General features: G+C 30.2%; 1 protein-coding gene across 2 annotated transcripts in view; it reads left to right on the plus strand.

Moving 5' to 3' along the window:
• Nucleotides 1–27307, plus strand: part of LOC129976133 (excitatory amino acid transporter 1-like) — a 113498-nt gene that overhangs the window by 75907 nt on the left and 10284 nt on the right. For both annotated transcript variants that reach the window (XM_056089540.1, XM_056089541.1), the window contains exons 2-6: nt 16414–16807; nt 20488–20668; nt 23221–23263; nt 24561–24615; nt 25765–25945. In XM_056089540.1, coding sequence (XP_055945515.1) covers nt 16414–16807; nt 20488–20668; nt 23221–23263; nt 24561–24615; nt 25765–25945 — 854 coding nt within the window. The remainder of the gene's footprint in view (nt 1–16413; nt 16808–20487; nt 20669–23220; nt 23264–24560; nt 24616–25764; nt 25946–27307) is intronic.

The raw sequence follows: 27307 nt of genomic DNA on the forward strand, positions 1-27307 counted from the left end.
GAGTATTTACATTTACAAAGAAAATGACAAAGGAATACTCTGATTCCATAATCCCATTTGATTTCATGATTATTGCCTTTTTAAACTGGAACTGAATTTAAATTCTATTCGATAACCTCATGGAGTTCTCGTCTTCAAGATTCGTTGTTTGGACACCAAAATCCATAAAAAAAATTCCGCCATTTTTATTGACAAGGTGTATGCTAAATCTTTTTGATCAAACATTCTTCCGTTGAGGTGGTGGAGAAATTCGGATTTCGTCTTCATCATATATATATATATATATATATATATATAATATTTGATATTTGCGTTTGGAACATATTTAATTCATTGTAGTATGGAACAGTTTATAAAGTTTGTAGATTTTGTAAGTCTGCATTACGATTTAAACTCGCTATCTATAAATTAAGTAAACCCAAGTCTCAGCTGTCACATTGACCCAAGACGTTAATATACTTTAATTATATTAAATCCTTACTATTATGAAAGAAAAATTAATTTGTTAGAAAGAATTCTTCATTGAAAATTCGTCTTAATCGGATTAAAAAGTGATTCGAGATAAAACAGAAGTGAAAATCCGAAACTAAGCTTTCATCGTGGCAGGAACGGCTCTACGGACAGGAAAGAGATATCCATGCTGCAATTAAACTGTCAAAAGGAAGATGCACGTCACGACCTCAAACCAAATTGAGGGATGTAATTGAAAGATGGGATATAGTCAATTGTTTTTAATTTGGGACCTCGTAAATGATCCCATCGGTTGCATTAGAGGCCCGTCTTTATCAATCCATAGCCAACTTATTAAATGAAGATATAAACCATATTAAATATCGCAATCTAAATAAATTCATCAACATTTATACAAATATATTTTATTTAATGCAACCGATACCTTTGCCTTTTATTTATGAATCGACTCGATAAACGTGGATGTAAACACTGAATGTAAAATTAACACTTTGTCGCTCTCTCTTCATTGTCTACAGATACGCTTTAACCCTTAGAAGCCTGATTTTCAAAATTAAATTTTAAAAAATATCAATGTGTTTATTAAAGTAGCTAGATAAAAGAAAAAATAATAATTAAAAAAATCATAATACATATTTTAATATATTTTGAGCCTCAATTATCAAAATGGATGCTCACAAAAATAGCATGATTTTCTTCAATCAAAGCAAGCCCTTGCTAAAAATAATTATATTGTAATAAAAATAAGGTATAAATTTATTCCGCTAAACGCTTTCAACAAAATTGCCTCTCGTTCAGTACGGCGGGAAAACAAAATGTCATTATTTGAACAATTTTGACAGCTGACGTTTTTTTTTAACTTTTGTTCAAAAAACATTATGCAATGGTTACAAACATAAACCCAAATATTAAAAACAAACCAACTGCAAGTGTGCAATTCTAAGGGCATTTAAGGTAAATTTACTATGAATACAGAAAAGCAATACCTATTAATTCAAAACTTTAACTTTGAATTCGTTAATTCAGGAAAATTGGTATTGTTTCTCACTTATTCAAATTTATTTTGAAGGAAAACTTTTTTTAAAAAAAAAAATGTTTCCACTTTTAAAGCTTTAGTAGCCATTATATTTAGGTAATTGAAATTCCTTATCTTTAAAAAAACTTTTTTAGCAATGACTAAACAGAAAAAAAATGACTAAAAATGTCAAAATTTAAAACTTTGTGCGCATATTTATTTAAATAAAATTTGCATTTGGTACAGTTTAATGTTTTTGCATGTAAAAGCGAATTTTATGCAGGAATTCATTTATCTCCTATTATTCATAAGTACTTCATGATTCTTTGAGAACTTTAGAAAGTTAGTATTACAAAATAATTGAAGCAAACTCAATTAAATGCATTACATTCTGATATTTCAAATGTACCCAGACGTTTAAATTCTTTAGAAGTCTTTACTCTTCAAACTTGATGGTATATCCGCCATCTTTTGTAGTAACGTAACCAGAAAAATACATCCCGTTAGCAGGTTTGCTAACTACCTCCCCTATAATTTCTTCTATGCATCTCTGGAAACGAAAACGAAACCAGCTCGCCATCTTTGTCTGAGTACCCACCCCTATATAGATGCTTTTTCGTAAATTTAAAATAATTCAGGTGACCGGATTTTTCAATCTAAAATATTGATAGAAGCCTACCTGAAACAATATGGAATTAAACCCATCTTCATAGGATAGACGTAAAATTTAAAAGTTTTTAATTGTAAAGGTAAAATTTAGATATTATAAATAAATATAATTTAACTTGCATAGTTTTTAAAACAACTAAGAAATTTAAACCTATTTAATTACTGATATCTCAATTTCTAATCTAAATTTGCATCATAGTATCGTATATCTTTAAATTTCAGATATTTCCAAAATGATGGATAAATAAAAAAAAATTATTTAAAGAATATTGATTAGATACTCTAAATAATGTTGTTACAAACCCGATTTAATCCGCTCGTTTTATTTTTAGAAATGAAATTCAAAAAAAAAATTATCTACACTTTTTGTGGAAATAAAAATTTTTATGTCAATACTATTTATCAGTATTTTTCTAGAATTTTATGAATTCATTCACTGTTGCGTAAAAAACGCTACTTCTCAATTGTTGATTACCTTGTGTAATAAGAAGAATCAAAAACTCTTATCCAACGCTTTTTGCCGCATCACGTCATCAATAACAAAAGTGAAAACTCGCAAACGTACAACGTAATTCTTATCTAAGAGTTAAGTAGCTTATTTTTATTTGGATAACTCGACAACTGATAAATTTTACGTCATTATTTTCTCGTTCACTTTCAGTACGATCAGTTGTTTAAAGAGACGCAAATCGGAAGGGTTTTCCATATATCGCAATGTTTACTTTTATTTCAAAAGTTGCGTAAAAATATTTCTTGCAAAATCATTTTGTATTTTTTTTTCATTGTTCCCTATTGATATTATAAATATTGTTTATTAAAAAAGTATCAGGCAATTATGGAATTTTAGAAATAAAGCTTGTGAAATTGGAGAGATTTGAAATTCATCAGTTCTTAGAAAAATGGTAAAGGAATCAAAACATCAATCAATATTACAACTCATCTGTAATACTGATTGCGAACTTTTTTTGTCAACTTCTAAAAAGATGACGCCGAATAAGAATAGTGGATATTTCAAAACAAATCCGAAAAATGAGGCTGATCTATTTATTATATTAAAGTTTATTCATTTCTTAACTTACAATGAAATTAATATATTCTACAATTATTTTAAGAAGCTGATAAATTATTTTTATACAAAACTTAATTATTAATTATCATTTCTATACAAGACTGAATACATGGAAAATATTATTTATATGGAAAAATTATTTCATAAGAAATAATTTTATATATAAATAATAATGCTTGCTCTAGTATCATATTACTCTAATGTAGATATTTATTCTTCAATTTCATATATTTATATAAAATACTTACTAAAATATCCATTTTGGGTATTTATCTGGATATTTATCCTTAAAAATAAAACTTGAGTATTTTGGATCACGTTATAGAGATATAATTATAGTTCATTGTCAATGAAGCAAATATTGTAGTTTTATATTGTTGTTGTCAGAAAACGTGAATTTATAACAATTTCATTGAAATAATTAGCTACAATTTGTGAAATTTTTAAATTGAAGGTTCCACAAAAGGTTGCGATGCTCTGAAAGTACAGTGTTGAATTCTGGATTAGAATTAAAGCTCTAGATTGGATTTTACTAAATACCCATAGTGCATGCAAATCTGTTACACATTAGTATCACTAGCTCAAATCTTTTTCAGTGTTGCGCGTATTTAAAATAGAGAGAATAAAATTTCTCATTTTTTAGTAAGGAAATTCAAAAAATGTGAACAATTTGATATAGTTCTTGAATTCAATGGTTCATCTCCAAACTGCTGTAAAAAAATTATCCTTTGCAAACATAGGATTGCAGAAAAAAAAACCTTAACTTTTCTGCAACTGTTATCAGTTCCCATTTGCCCCAAACGGAACCGCGCTTGAAATGTAATCAAAATATAATCTATTTAATATGTATTGGTTTTTCTCTCTCGCTTTAGCATTTATTTTTAAAAAATTTACCTTTATCTGAAGTAAAATTGAAATGCATGCTTGTTTTCCATTCCTTTTTAACGATTTTTTTTATTCTTGCTAAAAAATCCTTTTGAGAAGTTGAGATGCCATCTAAAAAAAAAATGCAAAAATCATGCAGTACCAAAAGATTTTAGTTATTGCTACATGTCTTAAAAAATATTTGACAGGAATGTAAAATATTTAAAATAGTGATATTTTAGGTTTTGCTCCTTCGATTGATATCAAAAGTTTTGAAATTCGAATCAATTTTTTAACTACACAATTTAAAAATTTATTCCAAATATAAAATATATTTTCGTACTTTTAAAAATATCTTTTGTCTTGTTTATTGAATATTTTAATGTATAATAAGAATTATTTTTAGTGATTCATTATCTTGTAAAAAGGAACTCTCATTTAGCATTTGGAATTTAAATTTAATTTACTTAAAACTAACTCATCAACTACTTACTCATAATAGCAAAATGTTATGTATTTAAGCTATTTTAATCTAAAGAATTCATATATTCGAAATAGGGTTGTTATTATTTTTAAAAAAATTGAATTTCCATAAATCTAAATATGAAGACGATACCTTACTTGATGAAACATTTCATATACTCGGCATATATCGGCAGCAATATTTACAGATTTACTGTGCGATAATTAGTTTTAGAATAAAGTGCAGTGTCCGGATACTTTTGACGGACTTTGCAGTTGATAGCAATACTATTTAGTTTTACTGTGATATGGTGACAATGACCGAATAAGAGTTTATTTAACTATCTGATTTGATGACAAATGTGCTTTTCCAAGTATTATAAGTACTCTTGAAGTCGAATTTGAATCCCAGTTCCAGCAACTCATTACTTTAAAGTAAATAACTTCTAAACGTGTCTGTGTACAATGTTTCCTGCTTCGAACAGCTGAATAATGCTGTTTTCCACGAGATGCACTCATGTGTCAACGCAGCTGCTGTAAACGAGCAGTAAAGTTGAAAGGAGAATGAATGATTACTTCATGCGATTGAATTAGAAATCCAATTTTACTTTTTTAAATAAAATGTCTAATGTCGGAATTGCTAGTCATGTTATTTTATTACTGCTTTTTTTTACCCAAGATTTCTTCCGTGTGAATTTATGTGGCATTTTGACAGCGTTATCTGACTCTGGTTCAAAATTACGAGGTTCATCCCAGAATGACCTTAAAGTTATTTTTGAACGGCACATTTAAATACCAAAACTAAACAAACCGATTTCGGCAGCATTTTATGATTTAAGATTAAAATCGTCTCTTGAATAAGATGCAGGAAACAAATTCGAAATTACTTGCAATTCACTCTCGACTGCTTATTTCACTTCATTAAAATAATCGTATTCCTACATTAATATTAACTCATTTGGAATCTTTTTTTAACTTACTGGATAAAAAAAATTCGGATTCATGTTGACTAATTCGTGAAAATATATCCTTATTTATCTTTCAAAAAATAACACTAAATCATTTCAATACTTTTCCTTAAAATTCCCTCATTCAACTACTTTTAGGTATATTTGTGTGTTCGTAATTAGTTGAAATGAATTTCTTAAATTCCATTTGGAAAATCATTTTTTGGATACTTAATGCTAGATTTATTGTATAGTTGTCAATAGTTCTGTTCAAAGAGTCATAAAAAAGGATTATATTTACTAAATTTAATTCTTGATATATCGGTAATGTAAAATTCTTTTCTTAAATGCATATTGCAATGCTTTCATTTGAAATGCACTAGTTGTATAACCTGTGTTTAGAATTATTGCTGCTTTGTACTACAGAATTTTGCTGATATTTTTTTAATGAATATAAACTTAATGTTTAATCCTACATTTTTTTTTTTTTTTTACTTTCTCGTATATGCAGTATAGAGAAAATATAGTAACCATCAAAAAATTCGAAATTGAAATTTTGAATCGCCACGTTTTAGATCTTCCCGACTTCAAAAAAAAAAAAAAAAAATTAGAAAATGTCTATATCTGACAAAAAAAAACAACACTTTGAGCTGGACAGATGAAATTTAGTATACCTTCTCTACACCAAATTTGCTGATTTCTATCAAATTTTGAGCAAAATCCGTTCAGATGAAGTCTGTCTGTTTGGCTGATTGTATATAAGCTGACTCATCAACTACAAAACGAAGAGAGTTAGATGGATAAAATTCGGTACACACATTTAACATCTATACTGTAGACGTCAAATTTTCAGTCAAGTCCAACAGCAGGTTGTTTGTCTGTCGGTCATAATTTCAGAAACATGTAAGCGCGATGATTCAAAAATGCAATGACTTAAATATATCAAATTTGGTATGGGATTTTGTAGCTACAAGTATAGTTTTGTTTCGATCAGTTGAGGAAAATGTATCTGAAACACAAATTCAATTTTTTGGTACCAAGGCATGCCAGGTACCCACGTAGCATGCTACGTCTTAAGGCCTGCATGTATCTCCTTGGCGAGTTATTAATCTCTAAATAACTCGCCAAGGAGATACATGCAGGCCTAATCTCTAAATAACTCGCCAAAAAGACAAAATAGATTCAGTAAAAAATGTTAAATTCGCATCAAAATTTAATATTTCATAACTATTGTACGCCAGTTTACATAAAGCGTTCTCTGGCATGCCAAGTTTATTAGGAAGTATGCGAGGAAGTTTTAGGGCGATTACCACCGCTGGAGGATTTTTCCCCTTTAATGTGACAAATATACTGCTGGTGCAAAGGAAATGATTGGTTATTCTGTTTATTAGGCCAATGTTGTATGCACACATTTTAGTTTATTGAAATAATATGATGGATTCTTTCATAATTTTGTAAGCAATTGCTGCCGGTATTCACCTTTTAATTTTATGAACTGTCTAAACAGATGGCGTGTATTAGTAATAACAAAATGATGATCCTCGTAACGTAATTCAAAACGTAAGATTTCTTTGTTTTTAACTAATTTATTTTATTTTATTTCTTCAGTTCTCCAACTTTACTGAAAAGTTGTTTTTAATTAAAACTTTCATAAAATCTAAATGCCACACTTAATTCCAAGTTATCTGTGATATTCGCCATCTGGTTAGATAAGTCTTGTGTAAACTAACCCATGCGTCAACATGTTAATGAAAAATATAATCAAATTTATCCAAGGCATCCTTTTTGAATTGAATTTTAACCTTTTGTAGAAAGAGGAAACTGATAAAGAAAGCTTACTTGATGGAATACAAGTAGCTGTAGGAAAATTAGTCCGAAAAGTAAGTGCCTTGTTTCGGAATACCTATTGGCAAATTGTCCGAAACTGAAATAACAGACATGCAGGAAAGAATGCTTTAATAGTGATTTTTGTTCCCTTTGTTTGTAATGTTTTCTATGTCGATTGTGCGTCTGTCATGTTTGTGAAAAATGTCTATTTTTCCTTTCGGAAAAAATTGTTTTACGGAACCTCATTGTTGAATGAACAGTTTTTAGATAATTCCTATAGGAAGGCTACCTATTGAAATGGTTCTCATGACAGGGCTTCGGTAATATTTCTTCAGCTCTTCACCAATCATGATCCCTATAACCAAAACGCACCCTTCAAAATTATATACGTATATCGGAAAATATATGTAATATGCGTCTAATGCTTTGACCGTATTATCTCGTGAACAAAATAACTAGAGTAATTTTGTTTGGATTCTAACTGGCTTGGAATATGTTAGAAATGCAAAAATCTTATACGAGCTCGTAAATGACCCATCTACGTAGTTCAAAGGGTGTGGAAATGGTGGGAAGGAGTGAAATTTTCATTTCGCTATAACTTTCTTAATATTGAAGATAGAAAAATAAATCCAATTAGTCAAATTAGCAACTCATTTAGACGAACAACTTTTGTACTTGAAGTTTTTCGATAACCGCAATATCTTATAGGCTGAAAAGTGATTTTCAGGCCCTAATTTTGACTGTTCCTAATATCAACAGTTCATGTTGGCAGATAGTAATTTAAAGATATAAAGGAACAACCTTTTGCATACCAGCTTATCGGGAGGAATTTTTTTAATCCCTTCTTTCCTTTAATGGAGAGTCTGATCATAAGATTCCAATTCTTACGACATTTGGTTGCAATTTACGTTAACATTTAATAGTTTAAAATAAAATTAACTAGCCGTTTTATTGCTTTAGAGTATTTCTTTTTTAAAGAGAATACTATATATAGTCTTTCGGATTCAACTAAGAATCCGCAGATTGGCTCTTGAAATTGTTACGGATTACTCGTATTTTTTTGTATTAAATTATAACGTATATTAATGGCTTACTTTAGGCTAATAAGTTTGAAAATAAGATAATCTGATCAAGATATGACGCTCGGTCATCACAGTTAAGGGGTTAAATTCCTTCTCATTCACCGAATTTCTGACCGATGCATCGAATGGTCTATATATTTGGTACAATTAGTAAAGCCAGTGCCCCAGTCCCAACCACTGATCCAATTTCATCAGTTTTTATTTTATATGAGAGTTCATTATCCATTGATACGCTATTAGTGCTCGCCCGTCCCTACCGTTTTCCGAAATCAAATGACATTGGAAAATAAAATTTTAATAGAAATCGCAACCTCAATATTTGGTCAACGTTTTGTCAATTTATTTCACCATTTTATGAGCATAGCTAAGAAATCTCTTTATTTGTTGAACAAGTGTAATTTTAAAATACCCTCAATTTCTGTGACAAAATGTAAATTTAAGAAAGTTGGTTGTCATAACTAAATTAATATTAATGAATTCATAATTCATATTATGAAACAGCTGATCGACGAAGGCATCTAGTATGTAATTTATATTAAACCTGTAGTTAATTCAAATTGGAAGTTAATTTAAAAGATAAAAATTACTTGGACATTAAAATATCTATGGTGTCTTTTACTATCTTTTATAGATTGAAATAACATCGATTCATATCATTCATTTCTAATTAGAAAGTTATTTCTAATTAGAAAGTTAAATAAATTCGTTAATCAAAGGACTAACTGTCTGGAAAATTTATTACTGGAGATGATTCACGATTGGACACTCGTCCTAACATCTACTAAATATGAATTTCCAGCTGATGAAAATCATCAAATATTCTTCGGATCTTTTTTATTTCAAAATAAATTTAAAGATTACGAGTTAGACTTGAATTTGATTTATGAGTGTATTTAATGTCCTCCGGTTTTAGATGGTCGAAAATTTGCGAAAATTTAATTTTATTTATTGTTGCTCAATATTCATAATATATGTAGGATGCATCCAGGCAACAAAAACTAAACCCAGTGGTAAAGTGCAATTTAACTTAAAATCGAACAGTTGGCTAAAAGTTTTTAAGGAGAACCAAATAATAAATTTAAATAAAGAAAACTTTACTACCAGAAAACATCATCAATTAAACTCGAGGGAAAAATGTACAAGGCGAAGAAATATATTCACAAACCGATGACTTTAGGATATGTTTTGATTACTTTATGTAGGTAATACTGGACTGAACCAAAGGTACTTTTAAAGTTTTGAACAAGGGTAAAATTCGCGACGTACGTATAATGTAATTTTATCTTCTGTTAAGAACAGATGAGAATTGGAGGTTAGCGGGGGGGGGGGATGGATTACTATCGTTATGGTTAATCCTCACTAACAACGGGCAAAAGAGAAATACCGTTTACATTTACGAAAATTAGCAAGGAATATGCACCGTTTGCCTCATGCATTAAAAGTTTTATTAAAATTTGTGCGCAAGTGCAGGGGAAGGATTGAAGATGAAACTTCCGACTCCATCTATCAGACTCCTTGGCTCAGTCAAATTTTAGCCATTTTTTGAGGTAGAGAAAAATTATTTCTTAGAAAATATATACGAGGATACAAGACGTCCATCATTGATATTCCAGTGAATGAGCCAGAATTACAATTATGAATTACTTTTACCTATAGTAATGTACTGTAATTTTAAACTAATAGTACATAGCACAAAATTATAATCTACAGTTTTTCTCATCAAAAAAAAGTCAAACCAAACAAATTACTTCAGCTTTAGAAAATGCATATTTAACGAACACGTAAAGGAAACATTTATATCTGAATTTGCATGGTCACGCATCTTAGTGGAATAAACAAAAGAAATAAATGCTCTTCAAAAGTCGTCGTTATCAAAATAGAGATTGCTACTGCTATGGAGCCAATGGTAAGTTCTTAACTTTGGTTTTGGAAAATTGCACCGACGAACTGTCTTATAACTAAAGTCTGAGGTAAATTAAATATGTTGGAGGGAAACATCCTTTCATTTGTATGGTGCGAAAGTTTGCAGAAGGGCTATCAATTTGGATATCGTTGCGAAGTCGGTTCCAAACTAAAATTCATATTAGTTCAAAATGAGATGTACATTTTATCGAATGCGAAATAAAGAAGGTATGTCGTTGATACTGTGCAAGAATATTAATTTCATATCGTGAGCTCCTGTCTTAGCAGAGTTTTCTCTAAAAATGTATCCTAAATATTAATTGACTATTTGTATCTTTTTTTTTCTTGTAAAGTTTGTGTTACTTAATGTTTTGTATTGTACCATACCTTTTCTGTCACATTCAGATGACATTCAAATGTAGTTTCTAGCCTTTGATGTTATTCAAATTCAACTCCAAATGCTTCTCAGTCTTGCTGTAATGTGTGCCCAAAATCTATTTTTGTGTTTTCCCTATTTTTAATTTACCTAATATTCTTGAATTAATCCCTATTTAAGAAAAATTAATGTTAAAGAGCTTGCTGGGTTTTTTTTTTTCACGTTCTTTAATTCTGGTATATTCATTTTGCTTGACCTTTCATAACATAGTTTACATTTTAAGCAGTTTTTACATATTTCTATGAAGAAAGTTTTAATCATTTGATTAAAATTAATTTTAAGTTTCTGTCTCAAAATAATTGTTAAATTTTTCCAAATTAATTTTAAAAAGCAAATATATACTATATTTTAAATTCCGATGCATTAAAGAATAAATGCTGACAAAACGCGTTATTTGGTTCTTCTTTCCAATCAACTACTCTTTGCAAATATGCATTTTTGCCATGGTGCATGAAAAGATACAAGTGTAAATTGTAAATTTCTATTCAATTACTCCTGTAGTACGTTCTTCGCTTCACTTCTTCAAAATTATTTCCTCCTTAGCCATTGCAACACAAGGTAAAAGTTGCTTGGCGCAAGATGAAGAAAATAAATTGTTTGTGGATGTATCGAAATGCCAAGTTTTGAGTTAACTGTCTGACACCTGGAAGAATTTGAGTTGACAGCTTAACTTGATGGAGCTCCTACGACTCGGTTTTCCATATGACGAAAAGTTTTGAAGTTCTGTATTCAGGAGTTACGCGCATGCGCTATCATTTAAACTGGACCAAATATTTTTCCTCAGTATTTGGTCACACAATAATCTTCATTTGTTGTACATGGAATGACATAATAGGCTTAAATTAGGAAATTTTTAATGTTTCCGGAATTTTTGGAATTATAGTTATTTTTAATGATTTAAATACCATTTACGTCACAGTGCGAAATAAGGATATTTAAGGAATAGATTGAGCTTTCTTCTAGAATGTTTCTGTAAATTGTACCTGTTAATTCACATAACTAGAAGTGTTGTACATTTCATTAATATTTTGATTTTCTTTTGCGTGTGTTTGCTAAAACTAATTGCTTCTGTTATTTGTTCTGTGTGACTTAATTTTTGTTCTTTCGCTTATGTTCCTTTAATAAGTTTAAGATATATTAACTTTATATTCGATTATATATTTATTAATATTATTAATTAAATAATAACCAATTGTTTTATTTTTAAAAATTTATTTTGTATTTTTTCCCCAGAGTTTGGTATGTATCAGATTCTTTAATAATATGTTTTTCGTGATAAAGTAGCTTTTAAATCTCATGTATGAGCTATGTATTCATAAAAAATTTTTTATTGAACAATTTCTTAACTCAATCTTTAAAAATCACGTGTAAGCAGTTCAAAAATGTATCACTGGGAAATGCATTTTCTCCAATACTTGGTATTTGTATTTGCATGATTTTAAACAATTAAGAGCCGCTTGGTATAGTTCGAATTCGACATTACGATTCTTTTTAAAAATTTTCTTCCCTAGTGAATCAAATTTCTTCAAATGCCAAGATTCGGGAATTTCGAAATATCCTCTTATTTATCCGTAATAAAACTACCATTCTCTATTTTCCATTTGGAGGGAAAATCACCTGCAATCATTTTAAAATTGAATGCAAACGCAACTTTTCGTTTTTATTTTCTGCGTGAAAAGCCGTAATTTTTTTTTTCATCTTAATTAGCTCAAACAAGAAAATATTGGCTTTAAGTGTGCAAAGCTTTTCCTTTTAACTTTTGAATTACATTCATTACCAGTGGGGAAAATCTTACGTGTGAGCTATTTGCAGTTTCGATGTCTAACACATGAACTGACATTCAGTTTAGCTTTTGAAAACCAAATCGCGATTTCAGGTTTCTAGATACAAAATAATGAATTATACTTGGAATTAATTACTCACGTGATCACAGGATAATATTTTTAAAAATTATAATTCAACTTTTTTTGCATATTATATAGTTTTATATCTAATCTTTATTTTCTAATATACTAAGTACCCAAAGAGAGTCTTGTAAATATTACAAAAATTTTCAATGCGATTTTCATAATTTTTCTTGTGTCTCTTCAACAGTTGTAAGAACGATAGTTTTACACAACAAGCTGAACGAATGAAATGTAAAACTGTCTCTCTGTCCACTTGCATGTGAACTCGATAACTTTAAAATGCGAAGAAGTTAATAATCAAGATTTGTTATCAAAATAATAAAAATGTTGTTAAATTTTGTATTAAATTTAGCAAAAAATATTCCGCGTATGTGAATATGAGAACTCGAAGCAGAGAAAGCTATGTATTGTAACATTCCCCGTTTCCCAGTACTGATAAGACATTGTGTTGTACTGATTCATTGTGTCGTCGCTGTTACTTACTAAACTCCTCGAGATAGCCAGATGGTGGATTTTTTTACCTGGGTGGTCTCGCATCTGTTCATTAGCGACTATAATGAAAGACCACATATGGAATTCCTCGTCCCAGAGGTAGTACCTTCAATGAGAAAGGGGTGTCCAAACATCTGGATGCTAGATATTTCTCTCTGTGAAAAGACCTTCCCACGACCCACTGGCGCCGCTGAGAGAGAATATGGCTGAACCCGATTGGCCGAAGGAGAGCTCAAATGACCAAAGTAAATTAAGAGGCGGAGATTGTCGCCGAAATAAAGCGCGGAGATTTTTTTTAGAGGGAAGAAACGAATTGCAGGAATTGTTGGACTACGCCCACGAGTTCGGAGTCTGAGAAACTTCCCCTGGCATGGTCGTGTTGACGAGATGGAGAACTGAGTTTAGAGAAAAACCTTCGATTTTGACTGTTGTATCTCCTACTACAGGTGTAGATATCTATTTATTTGATCAAGATTAGAACAAGTTGTTCTTTGTATACTTCAGGGCTGCAGGGCTGTAAAAAAAAATTGTCTGGAAATTCTGCTTCGTTATTTGATCAGTCTAGATCAGGACATTACAGTATATAAAAATTTGGAATATAGTTCCGATACCATCATCATAGATCTGCGTCAAATTTTGGCAAAGTCAGTCAAAACAAAATGACTTGCGATTTTCTTTACTATAGTACGAAATATACTATAGTACTTTACTATAGTACGACTATATCAATTTTGGGAGAATACTCTCACTAATATGGTTACACAATGAATCTGATCCTTTTACAAGTGAATTGGAAAGACGGAATCTCTTTGAGAATCCGAATAAAATTAAGTGTTTTCTCCAAGGCAAATAATTATAATTAAAACTCGCGTGGGATATCTTTCAATTTCCAGTACTTGTTATTATAATAGCATTTCTTAAAATTATAGATAAATGCTTGATTTCAATTTTATACTCGATGTTCGAGGTTCTTTTCAATTCCCTGTTGAGTCTTATCTGTTGAGATATTCCAAAGCCATCTTGTATCAGTAGGGTGGCCTCTCTTTTCCATCAGAACGAATAAGATTTGCTATTTATAACTCTTGTTTGCTATTTATATAAATCTCATCACACTAAAATAAGCGAAATGTAAACTGAAAGTTTTGATCAGCATCATTTTTCGAAAATGCTACCTTTGAATGAAAATCTCACCCGAAAGTGCATATATAGTAAAGCAGGGAGCATATTCTTTTGTCTAATGCTGAAGCAATCCATTCTTATAATCTTTGTCTAAAGACGTGTCATTCCCCGATGACCGTACCAACTAGTCACGAATAAGTTCACCATTTGTAACTCGTGACAAGACTATTCGGTTACTTGTGACGTGCTGCAATAATCTTAAATACTGTATATGTCCAGAAGATTAGGTTCGCTGTCATTTTGGATTACAACGCTTTTGACTCATTGTGGTTGTTGCTCGAACTTGCTTTCGCAAGTTACTTTATGAATAAATGATATAATTATGTAAAGTGAGAATTAGTTCAAACTACAGGATGTGTAAAAATATCTAGGGGGGGGGGCAATATCATTTTGAAAAGTTTTCCAAGAGTAACTCGCTTATGGTCAGTTAGGGCAATAATGTATAAATGTTACCTGGTCAGAAAGAAAATTAATTCGATAATGATGAAAATGCAACATTCCTTCAAAAATAACAAAAGGTTTCCAAGTCGAAAACTATAGACACAGAAGTTGAAGACGCATTGCTTAACTTCGGCAAATGATTTTTTTTTTCTATCATTTATATGACGCTGAGTAAAGGCCGGTAAATTTCAATAGCATATAGCTTAATATCATACTTTCTTTAAAGAGTCGATTTTTTTATGATAACAGAATAAATATTTGTATGATTTTTTTTGTAGAATACTGCTCGATTTCGTTTGTAGCCTAATAATGAGTATTTAGGGTCTTTCTTTCTATGTGTAAAAGTGCTCGTTTTCAGATTTTTTATATGAATTTAATCACCCAATTCGTATTTCCTTAATATTAGTTAGTTTTATGCACCTGTTCCTTATACCGATCACATAAAGTCGTTAAAGAAGCAAATTGAACATTTTTTTTCTGAAATATCTGTTGGAACATGTTGCTTAAAGAAAGGCTATGCTGTTTAAGAAATAAGTTTCAACAAAATTTAAAGATAATTTGAAATTAATTATAAATGTTTTAAACTGGATTCGCCTATTTTTATTTTTAAAATCTTACATTACATCTTACAAATCAATCTGTTCATTGTTGTATTTAGAAACCCTTCTTTTTATCGCATGTGCGTCAGGGTGTGAGGAAAGATAGAAGGAGATGTTTATACATTTAACAATGGGTTGAGAATAGATTTTTCACTTCCTAATTCAGTGAATAAAACCGACATCCGTCTGCCTATCATCCCTTTGCGAAGTACAAACATAGGAAAGAGCTATTTTGGAGAGCCTGATACTAACAACATTTATATGGACCAGCAAAAACTTGAATGTGTCACATTTTCTTTACTTTCCGGAAAGGATTTCACAAGATAAATTATTTAGAAACAGAATTTTTGTAATGGTATCATCTTAAAAGCCTTTGAACCATATTTAATATAGAAGTTGAATTGAATTTGTGTATTGGTTATAAGTTTAAACTTAACTTTTGAAGGATTTACACCACTATAGTTTTATTTTCCGTATAGCAGCGATAAGATTCACTTGAAAAATGTTTTTAATATCTTTGCAAAATACATGAGAGCAAACACACAAAACAAGGAAACAGTATAATTGTAAAATATACTTTAAAATGTTTTTTAACTTATTCATATTAGAGAAAAATAAAAGTAAATAAAATTTGTATCATTAAAAGGCTGTGTTTTCAGTTTTCAAATGGTATAAATATATATAGGTTTTGTTCAGTAATCTACTCCGAAGTTATTGAAGAAAAGCCGTATATCATGATTAATTTTTAAATTATTGAAATACATTTTCTTGCTGAATACCTACTTCCCAGGAAGTAATTAACTCCAAATTTAACGTTTTATGCTCTACAGTCTCTTGTAGAGAGGTTTTAAATATTTTTCCAATCATGATTGCATCATGAATGTATCATGCAATTAACCTATAATATCGACTTAAAAAATATCTAACCTAATATAATACCAGATTTATTATTTCTAATTATCCATCCTACTTATGCATAATAATAGTTCGAATATTTAAATCATTGATTTTAACCATTGACATATTTTCTAAAGTATTCTATTCCTTCCAGGAATCTCCAGATGTACCCCTCACAGATCCATCGAAAACGAATGGCACATCTTCCACTTCAGTCCAGATACCTGCCAATGGTCACAGCAAACCCCGCACTCCAGATGATGACGTATTTCCCGTTTCCAATAAAATGATGGATGAGCCTTCTAAGAAGCACCCTGTCTACAGGTGCCTAGGAGGGAACCTTATCACAGTCCTCACTTTCCTTGGAGTGGTGTTGGGTATTGCTTTGGGGCTGGGCCTTAAAAGCGTAAGACCATGGTCGAAGAGAGAAGTTATGTACGTCAATTTCCCTGGAGAATTGTTTCTGAACATGCTAAAATGTCTTATCCTACCACTCATAGTATCCAGCTTGATTGCTGCTATTGGCAGTTTGGACACGAGGCTTACAGGTAAGAGAGAATCCTTTGTAAAATACTCAATGAACTTCTGATATCTTTTGGTCGCACATTAAACTTCTATTAATAAGTCTGACATTATAATAATCTTTTTAGTATTCGTAGTATAGAGGAAATATAGTAATCACCAAAAGATTCGAATTCGAGATTTTCACAAATCTCCTGGCATTAGACCTACCTGAGTCCCCAAAACGCATTTTTGGGAAATGTCCGTCTGTCTGTTGGTGACAAACATAACTCAAAAACGCTTTGAGCAAAGACGGATGAAATTTGATACATGGCCTTTACACCAAATTCGTAAATTACTGTCACATTTTGAGTAAAATCCGTACAGAGGAAGGTCGTCTGTTCGAATATAAGTTAACAGGATAGAGCTAGATTTATGGAATTAGTCACACACATTCAACATCTATAGTGTAGACAACTGTTTTCAGCCAAATCTAATGGCGTGTTGATTGTCTGTCGGTCTGTACTTTCAGAAACATGCAAGCCGGATAAATCAAAAACGCAACGAGTTAAATATATTAAATTTGGTATAAGATTTTATGACTGCGAGTGTAGCTTTTTAACAAATTTTCGTTTAACAATTAAGAGGGAAATCTAAAATAATGATTTGATTTTTGGATGTTAATAACCGCATACAGGGTTTAATAGCCGCGTAACTCTCCAAGGATAACATGACAGATGCAATTAAAATCCTAAATTTACGCATTCATTTCAAAGGTTAATATTTCGTAATAATGTACACCAATGCCGTACAAAGCGTCCTCTGGGATAACACAATTATTAGAGAGTATGTGAGAAAGTTTTGGGGAGACCATTCCCGCTGATTTTGTGGGAGGTTTTCATAGGTCCTTACGTATTAACGCCACCGCAGCTAGATTTGGCACTTTTTGCGCTAATGCACCAATAAAGAGCTTAATCTGAAGATGCGGTGGCGCTAATTTTGAAAGTGATTGGCGGCACTTACAAACCGCCAAATCTGTAGCTGTGGTGGCGTTAATACGTAAGTACCGTTTTTCATAGATATAAGCATTTCGATGAAAGAAAATTATCGGGATTGGGAGAAATTTTCAAGTTCTCGAAAGCATTTTGGTAAAAGTGAATTATAGTGTGCACCCTGCTGCGCCAACAATGCCAAGTCGCCAATAAAGATGGCGGACAAAATAAACAAATACTTCCGCGGAACAGTTACGGTTACCATTTCCCGCCATATAATTAGGACATTTTACTGATAAGTATTGTCCCGGTGCCTTCTACAGATGCCGAAGGCATCTGTAGAAGGCACTGGGCAGAATTTTTTTAACTTAAAAAAACATCCTACGGCTTCGCTAGCAGTGGGAGCAGAAACCTAGTAGCTTCGCTAGCACATTGAACATAAGGACTGTGTGGATAACAGAAACAGTACATAACCAAAAGAAAAGAAAGAAGGAACATTCTCCATACAAAATTTCAAACAAGCATCCTTTCCTAACTTCATCAACTCGTAAAAATATATATATACATATTTAACTCACCCTTCATCCATTCTATAGGTTCGGAACACTCCCGACATAACAAATTATGAAGAGAACTAACCGTTAGAATACCAAAAAAATTGCGAGAACTGCGAAGAATACCATTGCAGCTGTCTTTTAAAGTGAGAATGCAGACGATTTTTTAAAACGAATACTGAGAATTAAAAATTGCAAAAGAATAAATATTTTCTGTTCGTATTCACATTAAAAAAAAGAAATAAGAAAATAACTTTTAATTATAAGCTTAACTTTCTTTATTTAATAAACTTTTAATTATAATAAAGAACAAAATTAAAATCTTGAATCGATATTTTTTTAATATTTTTAATTTAACATTTTTCATAATATAGTTATAGTTTATGTACCAACTCAACCGTTGCAAAAAGTAGTAAACAAAACAGCATTAGGGTTGCTAGAAGAGCGATCCGATGGGTTGCAATATTGGCGACAAACTTGGGTGCACACTATTCTTCACTTAATCTAACATTTTTACAGAGTGATTATAAAAGAAGTGTACAGATAATACCGAATATATAAAAGAAGGAACAATGTAGCGACCCCCATTTATCTTAAATCGGAGAGTAGTTCGAATAATTTTTTTAATGCCACATAGAAATTCTTTTATCTGAGAATACTTTCAAGAAAACTCCCAGAATGCTGGTTTGAGCGGGGAGGATTGGTGTACATTTTTCTCATGCCCTTCTCTATTAATATTTTCTTTCTGAATGTTTGTCAAAGACCTCGTGTTTGCTACAGATTTACAGTCTTAGTAGTTTAAAATCAAGATTTATAGAAATTATTGGTATAACATTCATTAACAGCTAAAATGCATCGCGGCATTTGGCTATCGATTGAATACCGACTGTATTTACCTGCGACTAATTATGTGGAAATTACTGAAAATTCAAAATAGTATTAAAATGAAATTCTTAGATGCCCTAAAAAAACTTCAAACATATACTTAATTCCTTTGTTCAGTGCTGAAGAGTAATCAATAATTTATGAATTCTGTATTTCAAAATGTTGTTTGTTAAATGTATTGTTAAAAAAATGTATGTTTAAAAATATTGAAAATTCCAATTTTTAGGATTTCTGGAGAATAATGGAGGATTTCTTCCAGATCTAAATATGGACATAAAACATTTCTCAGTTCGCTTAGTCTTTTCTATGAAACATCAGAAGCTTTTCTATCAACTTGTCTTTTTCCTCGTGCTGATTTTTACATATTGATGTTTAAATCATATAATACAATTTTGCCTCAAGAATGAAAGTCTTTCTGTGAATTCTTGATTGGAAAATTCTGTAGCTTATCAAATATTCATGGAATAAAATTTTTAGTTAATGAGCAGGAAAGGAATTTTCTGTAAATTAATTTAATTATGAAGGCTGTTACGTTCCGTTTTTAATAGCCTTTAACATTTTTCTTTAAAATTTAAACTGTCTAGTTACTCAACCATCATCTTCACAACAGCTATGTAAATAACGGGAAATAGTGTGGAAATGCTCATAGCTTGTATGCCTTCAAAAGGAGATATTACTAAATACATATATACATTTTAGCAGTGTGAGTTTTCACGCGATACTGTATTTCACGTTGGGTAATTTAAGGAACAGAAATTAGACCATGAGAAGCGTGAAAAAGCCAGATTTTTGCTATACTCAGAAGTTAAAGTGAAATTTGAATTCAAGTATTTAGGAAATAATTAAGAAAGCAAATAAAATAAATTTATCGCGTTCAAATATTACCTGCTATATGATAACTGTATTATATATCATATTGCGATTTAATGAAGCTCGGGGAAAAAATGCTTAAAAATGAAGTTGGAAAATTATTTTGAATTATTGCTATCATCCTTAAGAAAATTTAATTTATCATTTGAACTCTTTCGGTTTAGTCTAGACTTCTGATAAGCTGTTTTGTTTATGTGGTTTAGGAATAACTCAGAAAGGCTTATATTATTTTTCAAGCCATAGATGCTTTATCTTATTTCAAATACATTCTATATTCTAACAGTAAATAAATTGTTGCCATCAAAACTTTCTACAGTTTTTGTCTAGATGTGCTTTCTTACACAATTTGAACGCTTAAATTCTAAAATTATTAACGTATAATTATTCAGACATGCTTAAATTGCCTGAATTCGCTTCTTTTTGCAGGCAAGATTGGAATCCGAGCAGTTGCTTATTACATGATAACGACTGTAATAGCCATCATTTTGGGAATCATTCTGGTGATAACCATTCGACCGGGTGTAGGGGGCTCGGTTGACGAGTCTATGTCAGAAAAAAGAGAAACGAAACCCACCCTTCCTGAAGACACCCTTATGGATCTTGTCAGGTGAGTGGAAAAAGTAGTTCCTAATATTGTGAATGACTTTATTTTATACGTTAATTACATATTCAGTTAAATGAGACTTTTTGGAGGTACAAATTGTAGTGAAACAAAATGGAGGGCAAAAGATCATGCGCAGAACATCTAACGGTATATGAAACCATTCCTTGAGAGCAATCCTATATCCGGAAGTTGCGAATGCATTAACATTGAATTTTAGATATCTTCACAAATGCGAAATATTCAGATCAAAGGTTTGAAGAGGATTGACGATGTTCAATGTTACGGCCTTTTAAATATTACTGCAGACGCCTAATAGTATGAAACAACTTTTCTACTTGGAAAAATCTCTTTGCTTCAAATAAATTTAGAATAAGACTTTAATTTCCCAATATATTCCAGTAATGAGTAACTTTTATCCTTTCATGCAGGTTCTAATACTGTGTCAAATTAGCGTAGTATGTATAAACTCCGTGTTTAAATATTCTGGATATAGTTAAAAGTAAACATTTTACTGGCATTCTCCTGACATGAAAGTTCTCGGAAGAAATAGATTAAGTATTTGTTGCCATTCCTACGGTACTTGATAGATTCTGTACCATTGATGTTCATTAATCACTTGCGGTGGAAAGATATGCCAAGCACCTCATGTTTTTATCATAAAATCCCCAACGAGATGTACTTACTACATACACCAATAGTCAATTGTCACAATAGTAAAAATGTTATTCGGACCCAACTAAGATTGTTTGGCGGAACTCAGTTTACAGGAGCACAATATTTGGTATAAAATTAAATAATTTAGAAGATATAAATTCTTTTCTGATTTATATAAGATGTCAGGTACTTTGTGTGACTCTGCTGCAAGTTACGCTGGATTATTTTGGTACGCGCACCTGTAAATTTCTTGACACCGCAAGCAATTAACATTACTAAGATATTACAAGGTTTTAGGAATTACTGTTTATCCTAAATGTTCGTAATATTGAGTTCCCTTTCAACTGTTTTGCTCCAAACGGCATTCTGGAGATGCTATTTCATTTCAGATAATTTCTTATTCTGTATGATGATACTTAATGCATTTGCTTCCGGCTCACTTTACCTTTTGACCCCCATTTGTTTTATCAACAAGATTTGTGATTCATTCACTTCTGATCTTTGAAGATGCCATCGTAATATATTTCGAATATGACGCAATAACTGTTGATACCATTGATTTTAGAAACCGACAAATGTTTATTTTTACTTCACCAACTGAAGTCATTTCAAGAATATCCTGGAAATCTGACATGTCAGAGATAGCAGCATCTATCAGAAATAAAAAAACTTCTCAATTCCTATTATGGTCGAAAGGTTTACATCTTTTTCATGACCAAATACTATCTATATTATGAATACAATAAAATGCAACATTTTTTTAATGAGTATTCATTTTATTTTATATCCATCTATATGTATTTGAAATTGAAAAATTTCTAGCAATCGGTATCCTGTATAAGCGAAACTGTTCTTAAGAAGAGTTTTATTGAATTTTATGGATTTTTTTTATGGAACCTCAAAATGTTAAAAACACATACGATGTCATATAAACGGTAAATCGTTTCTTGCCATTTCATATCGGTTTATAGTTAAAGGAACATTTCCATCAGATTAGAATTTAGATATATTAATTATATTAACCTTTTTCCAACATTTCTCAAATTTTTGATTTTAAAACTTCATCTCATTTTTGATACAAAATATTTACCTTTTTTTTCATGATGAATTTTTAAAATAAAACGGCTTTTTGATGACGCTAGAATATTATAAGTATATTTTATTTAAAAAAAATTGACTGTTTTGTAAATCGTTTCTTAATTTATTTTTTTTAATTTGTGATTTGTATATTTTCTTTAAGAAAAAAAAATATATATATAATGAATTGAATTTGAAAATACTTCGAGTTTTTTTTATCATAGATCAATACGGCTTGCTATCTTTAGTACTTTATTGCTACTCATTGAATAAAATAATTAACAATTTTTTTAATTCTATGAGTCAAAACTAAATTTGTAGTAATTGCAGAATAAAATACTTCGTATTTAATAATATTTGGTTTCATGCATATCCCTAAAACCAAAGTCATTTCTTTTATTACTTTTCTTGGACAAATCGCAATGCACGTCTGCACATATTTCTTTTTATTTTCAAGCTTTTTTAGAATTTTGCAAAAGGAATGAAACGGAAAATGAAGCAGCCGAATTCAAGCAGGGATAATAATAATAATAATAATAATAATCGAAATCCCTTCCTTCTTCGGCAGTATAAAATCTTAGAAACTAGTTCCATGCATGATTCCCTTTTAAATAAAAACGATTATTTTTTTTTTAAATAAGGTTTTGAATTGAAAGCTAATTCGCAATTATCAAGATAATTTGCAAAACCTAATAAAATACTTCTGTATAAAAATGAAAGTTCATACTCTAAAGAACATTTAAGATATATTCTGTAAGAAATCGTTTGCATTTTGAATAATTTTAACATTTAAAATCTTATAATCCAATCATTTTATATTTTAGAAACATGTTTCCGCCTAACATCATGGAAGCTTGCTTAAAGCAGGTAAATATTATAGATCATTTTTAATTATTTTTTCCTTAGATTGTTGGCTAATATTTAAAACAAAATTGAAGTTTGTTATGGAAAATTTTCGATTTTCGAATTGTTTCGAAAATTCGATTTGAATTCTAAAGCTTCAAAAAAGGCATTTCACTGAAACGATGCAAAAAGTATTTGAAATTATCACTATTCAATCAAATATTTTTTGAATGGATTTATTCTTAATTTTAAACAATTCTTAAAGAACTAGCAGAAATTTGTTGTATCACTTATGGCCCATCTTATGGAGTAAAGTTAACGAAATCGATTTTCAAAATGGTATGAGAAAATACTGAAATATAAAATTTTTTAATCATCTGTAAAATAAATAGAACAACTTATAAACGAATATCTACTAAACTCTTTATTAACCATTACCTTTCAAGATTGAAATTGTAATAATAATTGTAACAATATCTAACAGATACGTTTTATGAAAAGATTTTTTTCCAAATAATTCACCAATTGTTACAATCCAGAAAATTTCAGTTGCAACCTTACGAAACGAAAATTGAATGTTTTTTAAACGAAATTTCGTTTATTGCTCTCCTAGTTGGCGACCATTCGGCGAATATTTTGACGGTTAGTCGATGATTCATGAGTTCGGCGATAAGACTGGACCGTTGTCTGAAGTTTAATAAATGATTGTGTATAACGTAGACTTGATTCTGTGTCTGTAAAATTAATAAACTTTTAAAATATTTGCAATTTAGAAAAGAATATACTTTGATCAGCAATTCTCTTAAATTTCCGAAGATATTAGTTTTTTATTATCTAAAAACTTTTTAATATATTGTATTCATTCTAAGACGTGCATTATCCCTATAGCCTTATATTTTATTTTCTAATCTAAGAATAATAAAATGGAGAGAAAACAATTTCTTTTCCAATCTGTGTTGACTGTTTTTTTTTTTTTTTTCTTTCAAATAAATTCAAATTTTTTTAATTCTCATTTTCTAATCTTTACCAGCATTCAAAACCGTAACTTTGCACTTCACATTAAAATTGGAGAACCTTGTTCCTTTTTCATCGGAAGTGAGGGGGGGTAAAAATTATAATCACATGATTTTTTCAGCAAATGAGTTGTAAAAGTAGTTTTGTTCTACAGAGGTACAAGAACTCTAATTTGTCTGTGTCTACTTTCTACTAATAAGCGATAAAATAGCTTACTGTATTTATTATGCGAGTCATAATTATATATTATAAATTTTGGTTCCCTTATGATTTTAATTTACTCTTAATGGTGCATTATTTTTTCCAGTACACAACTATTCTGAAGATGCCAAAAGGTTACAATAAGTCTGATAACGCGACAGGTAAGATTCAAATATCTTGTTATTTATTTTTCTTTTTTTAAAAAAACGTACACCAATCACAATATTTCATTTAATTGGAAAAACTTTGAAATTTTTTTAAATGGTCATTTAATTTCTTTTTAACAATAGGAGCAATAAAATTGTCCACTTCTTGCATTATTGAATTACTATAAGACTTGAATTAGAGCTCTATTTTAAAAATGAAATCATTAGTACGTATATGTGAATACGCAGAAAAACAATTATATTTTAAAAAAAGATGATGATTGATTCAGTTTTTATAAATACAAAAATAAATCTGTTCTTTGCCAAACTGAGAAAGTTGAGAAACCTGTTTTGATTTCCATTCTTCCAGAGCTTAAGGTAGCAAATTATTTAGAAATATGAGAATTTCCTTTTGATATACTTTTCAAAAGTGCTTTAAAGGAGGAAAACAAAGAATTCGAAATTAGAAACCATTTCATAATGTGATTTTTTTTTTTCAGTTTTTGAATATCAATATGCAATGTTTTGCATTTACCTCAAATTACTGCTAAATCTTAGGTAATTAAAAAAAATCCCATTTGCTTCTGAATTTAAATTGTTCCATTTTATATTGAAACTGCATATATAGCGCGTATTTTTAAAAATAAGCTTTTATCTTGTAAAATTTTATTAAATTATATTGTGACCGTATCTTGCTACAAGAGATTTAAAATGTTAAATTGATAATATATCATATGTGATGCATATGGGGCGAGTCACATTGATTTAATTTCGGTATCTAGATTGATATGAAGTCACGTATCAGTCTGTCAATGGTACCACGAATGGCTGCATAGCAGAGGTTAGATTTCGCAACAAAAGAATCGCGTGTTATCTGGCATGGGTGTGAGTTTGGTGCACATTAAATCCATCCAATATCAAATAGCCCTCCTGCTGGCACAATGTCGTTCTTGTTTTCAGAAAACGTATCAAAATCACGAGGTACATCCAAATATAGCACTTGCGCATTTTCGTAATATAACTAAACAGTGGAAGACAACGTAGATAATATTTGTACTTTATCATGTGACTGTGAAACCAAACGAATAGATTCCATTAAGAGTTTCATTGTTTTAAACATTAAAATATGGATTTGCTTAAAACACTCGTATTCCTTTCCTCTAGATCTTCGCGAATGGGATATCAGCGGCCGTATGGAAGGCAGCACCAACATTCTTGGTCTTGTTGTCTTTTCTGTTGTCTTGGGCATCACTCTAGGAGAAATGAAGGCCAAAGGCAAGCCTCTTTTGAACGTCTTCATAAGTCTCAGCGATGCTGTTATGAAAATAACCAAATTGGTAATCTGGTAAGTTTTAATTACATTATTGTTGGTATAATATACCTATGGGTATTGTTTTGACTGTACTTTAAGACCAGAAAGTCGGTTTAATTTTCTATGTTGTGATATCTTAAAGCAATTAATCTTTTACAAAAATTTGACTGTTATTAATAGGACATTTTTTGAAATAGAATTCTTGAAGAGGAAGAGAAAAATGAATCTAATCTGTGTCTGCACGATTCCGAAAGTTCTTTAATTAAATATACCTCTTTAATAAATTGTTTTCCAAGTGCATATTTTAAAAATAACCACTTCCATTAATCTACAGTCGAAAATTCCAAGTGAAATATGAGTGAAAGATGAAATATATGCTTATGTCATTCTTAAAAATTTATGAATTGAATGAAACTGTTGACAGAATTTTGTGAAATTATTTAATTCGTTTTAGGCCTTTTAAACCTTATTAAATAGAACATATATTACATTTTTAAAATATCAATTATTTTTAAATATATTTTGAATTATTTAATATTATTAATACCTAACTGAGCGTAATGATATAACCATACTCTCCACAGACTCCAAATTCAGTTATTTTTCACCATAGACTGTCTAGTATAACTTCTAATTTTAAAAGAAAATAATTAAAGTAATGGATTGAAAAATAAGACATACAATTAATTCAATCAATTAATTAAAAATCTAATCATTCGATATATTTTATTTTTCGTTGATATCAAACACATAAATAGAAAGTATTGCTATTTTCAAAAATTGCACTCTTTCTTTATCATGTGTTAATACGATAGTTCATAAGCAAAATGAGCTAGACTGACCAAATGTTTGCGATCTAAAATCAAAATTGTAAATCTGTATCAAATATTAAATTTAAATTTAAAAATCTGTCTGTTATTTAAATTTAAAAATCTGTCAGTTCTTCCGGGGCATATGCAAACGATAATGAGAATAATTTAAGAATGTATAAAACTTACGAAATACTGTTTGAAATTTTGTTGTCAAAAGCTCATAATAAAGTTATCAAATTTTGGACCCATGTAGAAAAAAGACAGAACCGGTCCAAATTACATATTTTCTTCCTTTTACTACAAATATGAGTGATATATTGCGTAAGAATTCAAGAAACTAAAAGTTCCCCTTGGTTTTGGACCAGATTGAGGGGATTGTGTATATGCATCCAAAAAAAGCAAAATAAACATGAAAAATTCATTTCGGTGCTCTTACCAACTGAAGTTATCTTCTCAAAACTTTTACATATATTCTGTAATAAAAGAATATACTACTCTGTCCCAACCACATAAAAATTGTGAACCTTGCTCAAACTCCTTCATAATATAGCATGGGGGGAAACTAACACTATATTTTAGACTC

Source organism: Argiope bruennichi, chromosome 7 (assembly GCF_947563725.1).
Source record: "Argiope bruennichi chromosome 7, qqArgBrue1.1, whole genome shotgun sequence".
Taxonomy (NCBI): Eukaryota; Metazoa; Arthropoda; class Arachnida; order Araneae; family Araneidae; genus Argiope; species Argiope bruennichi.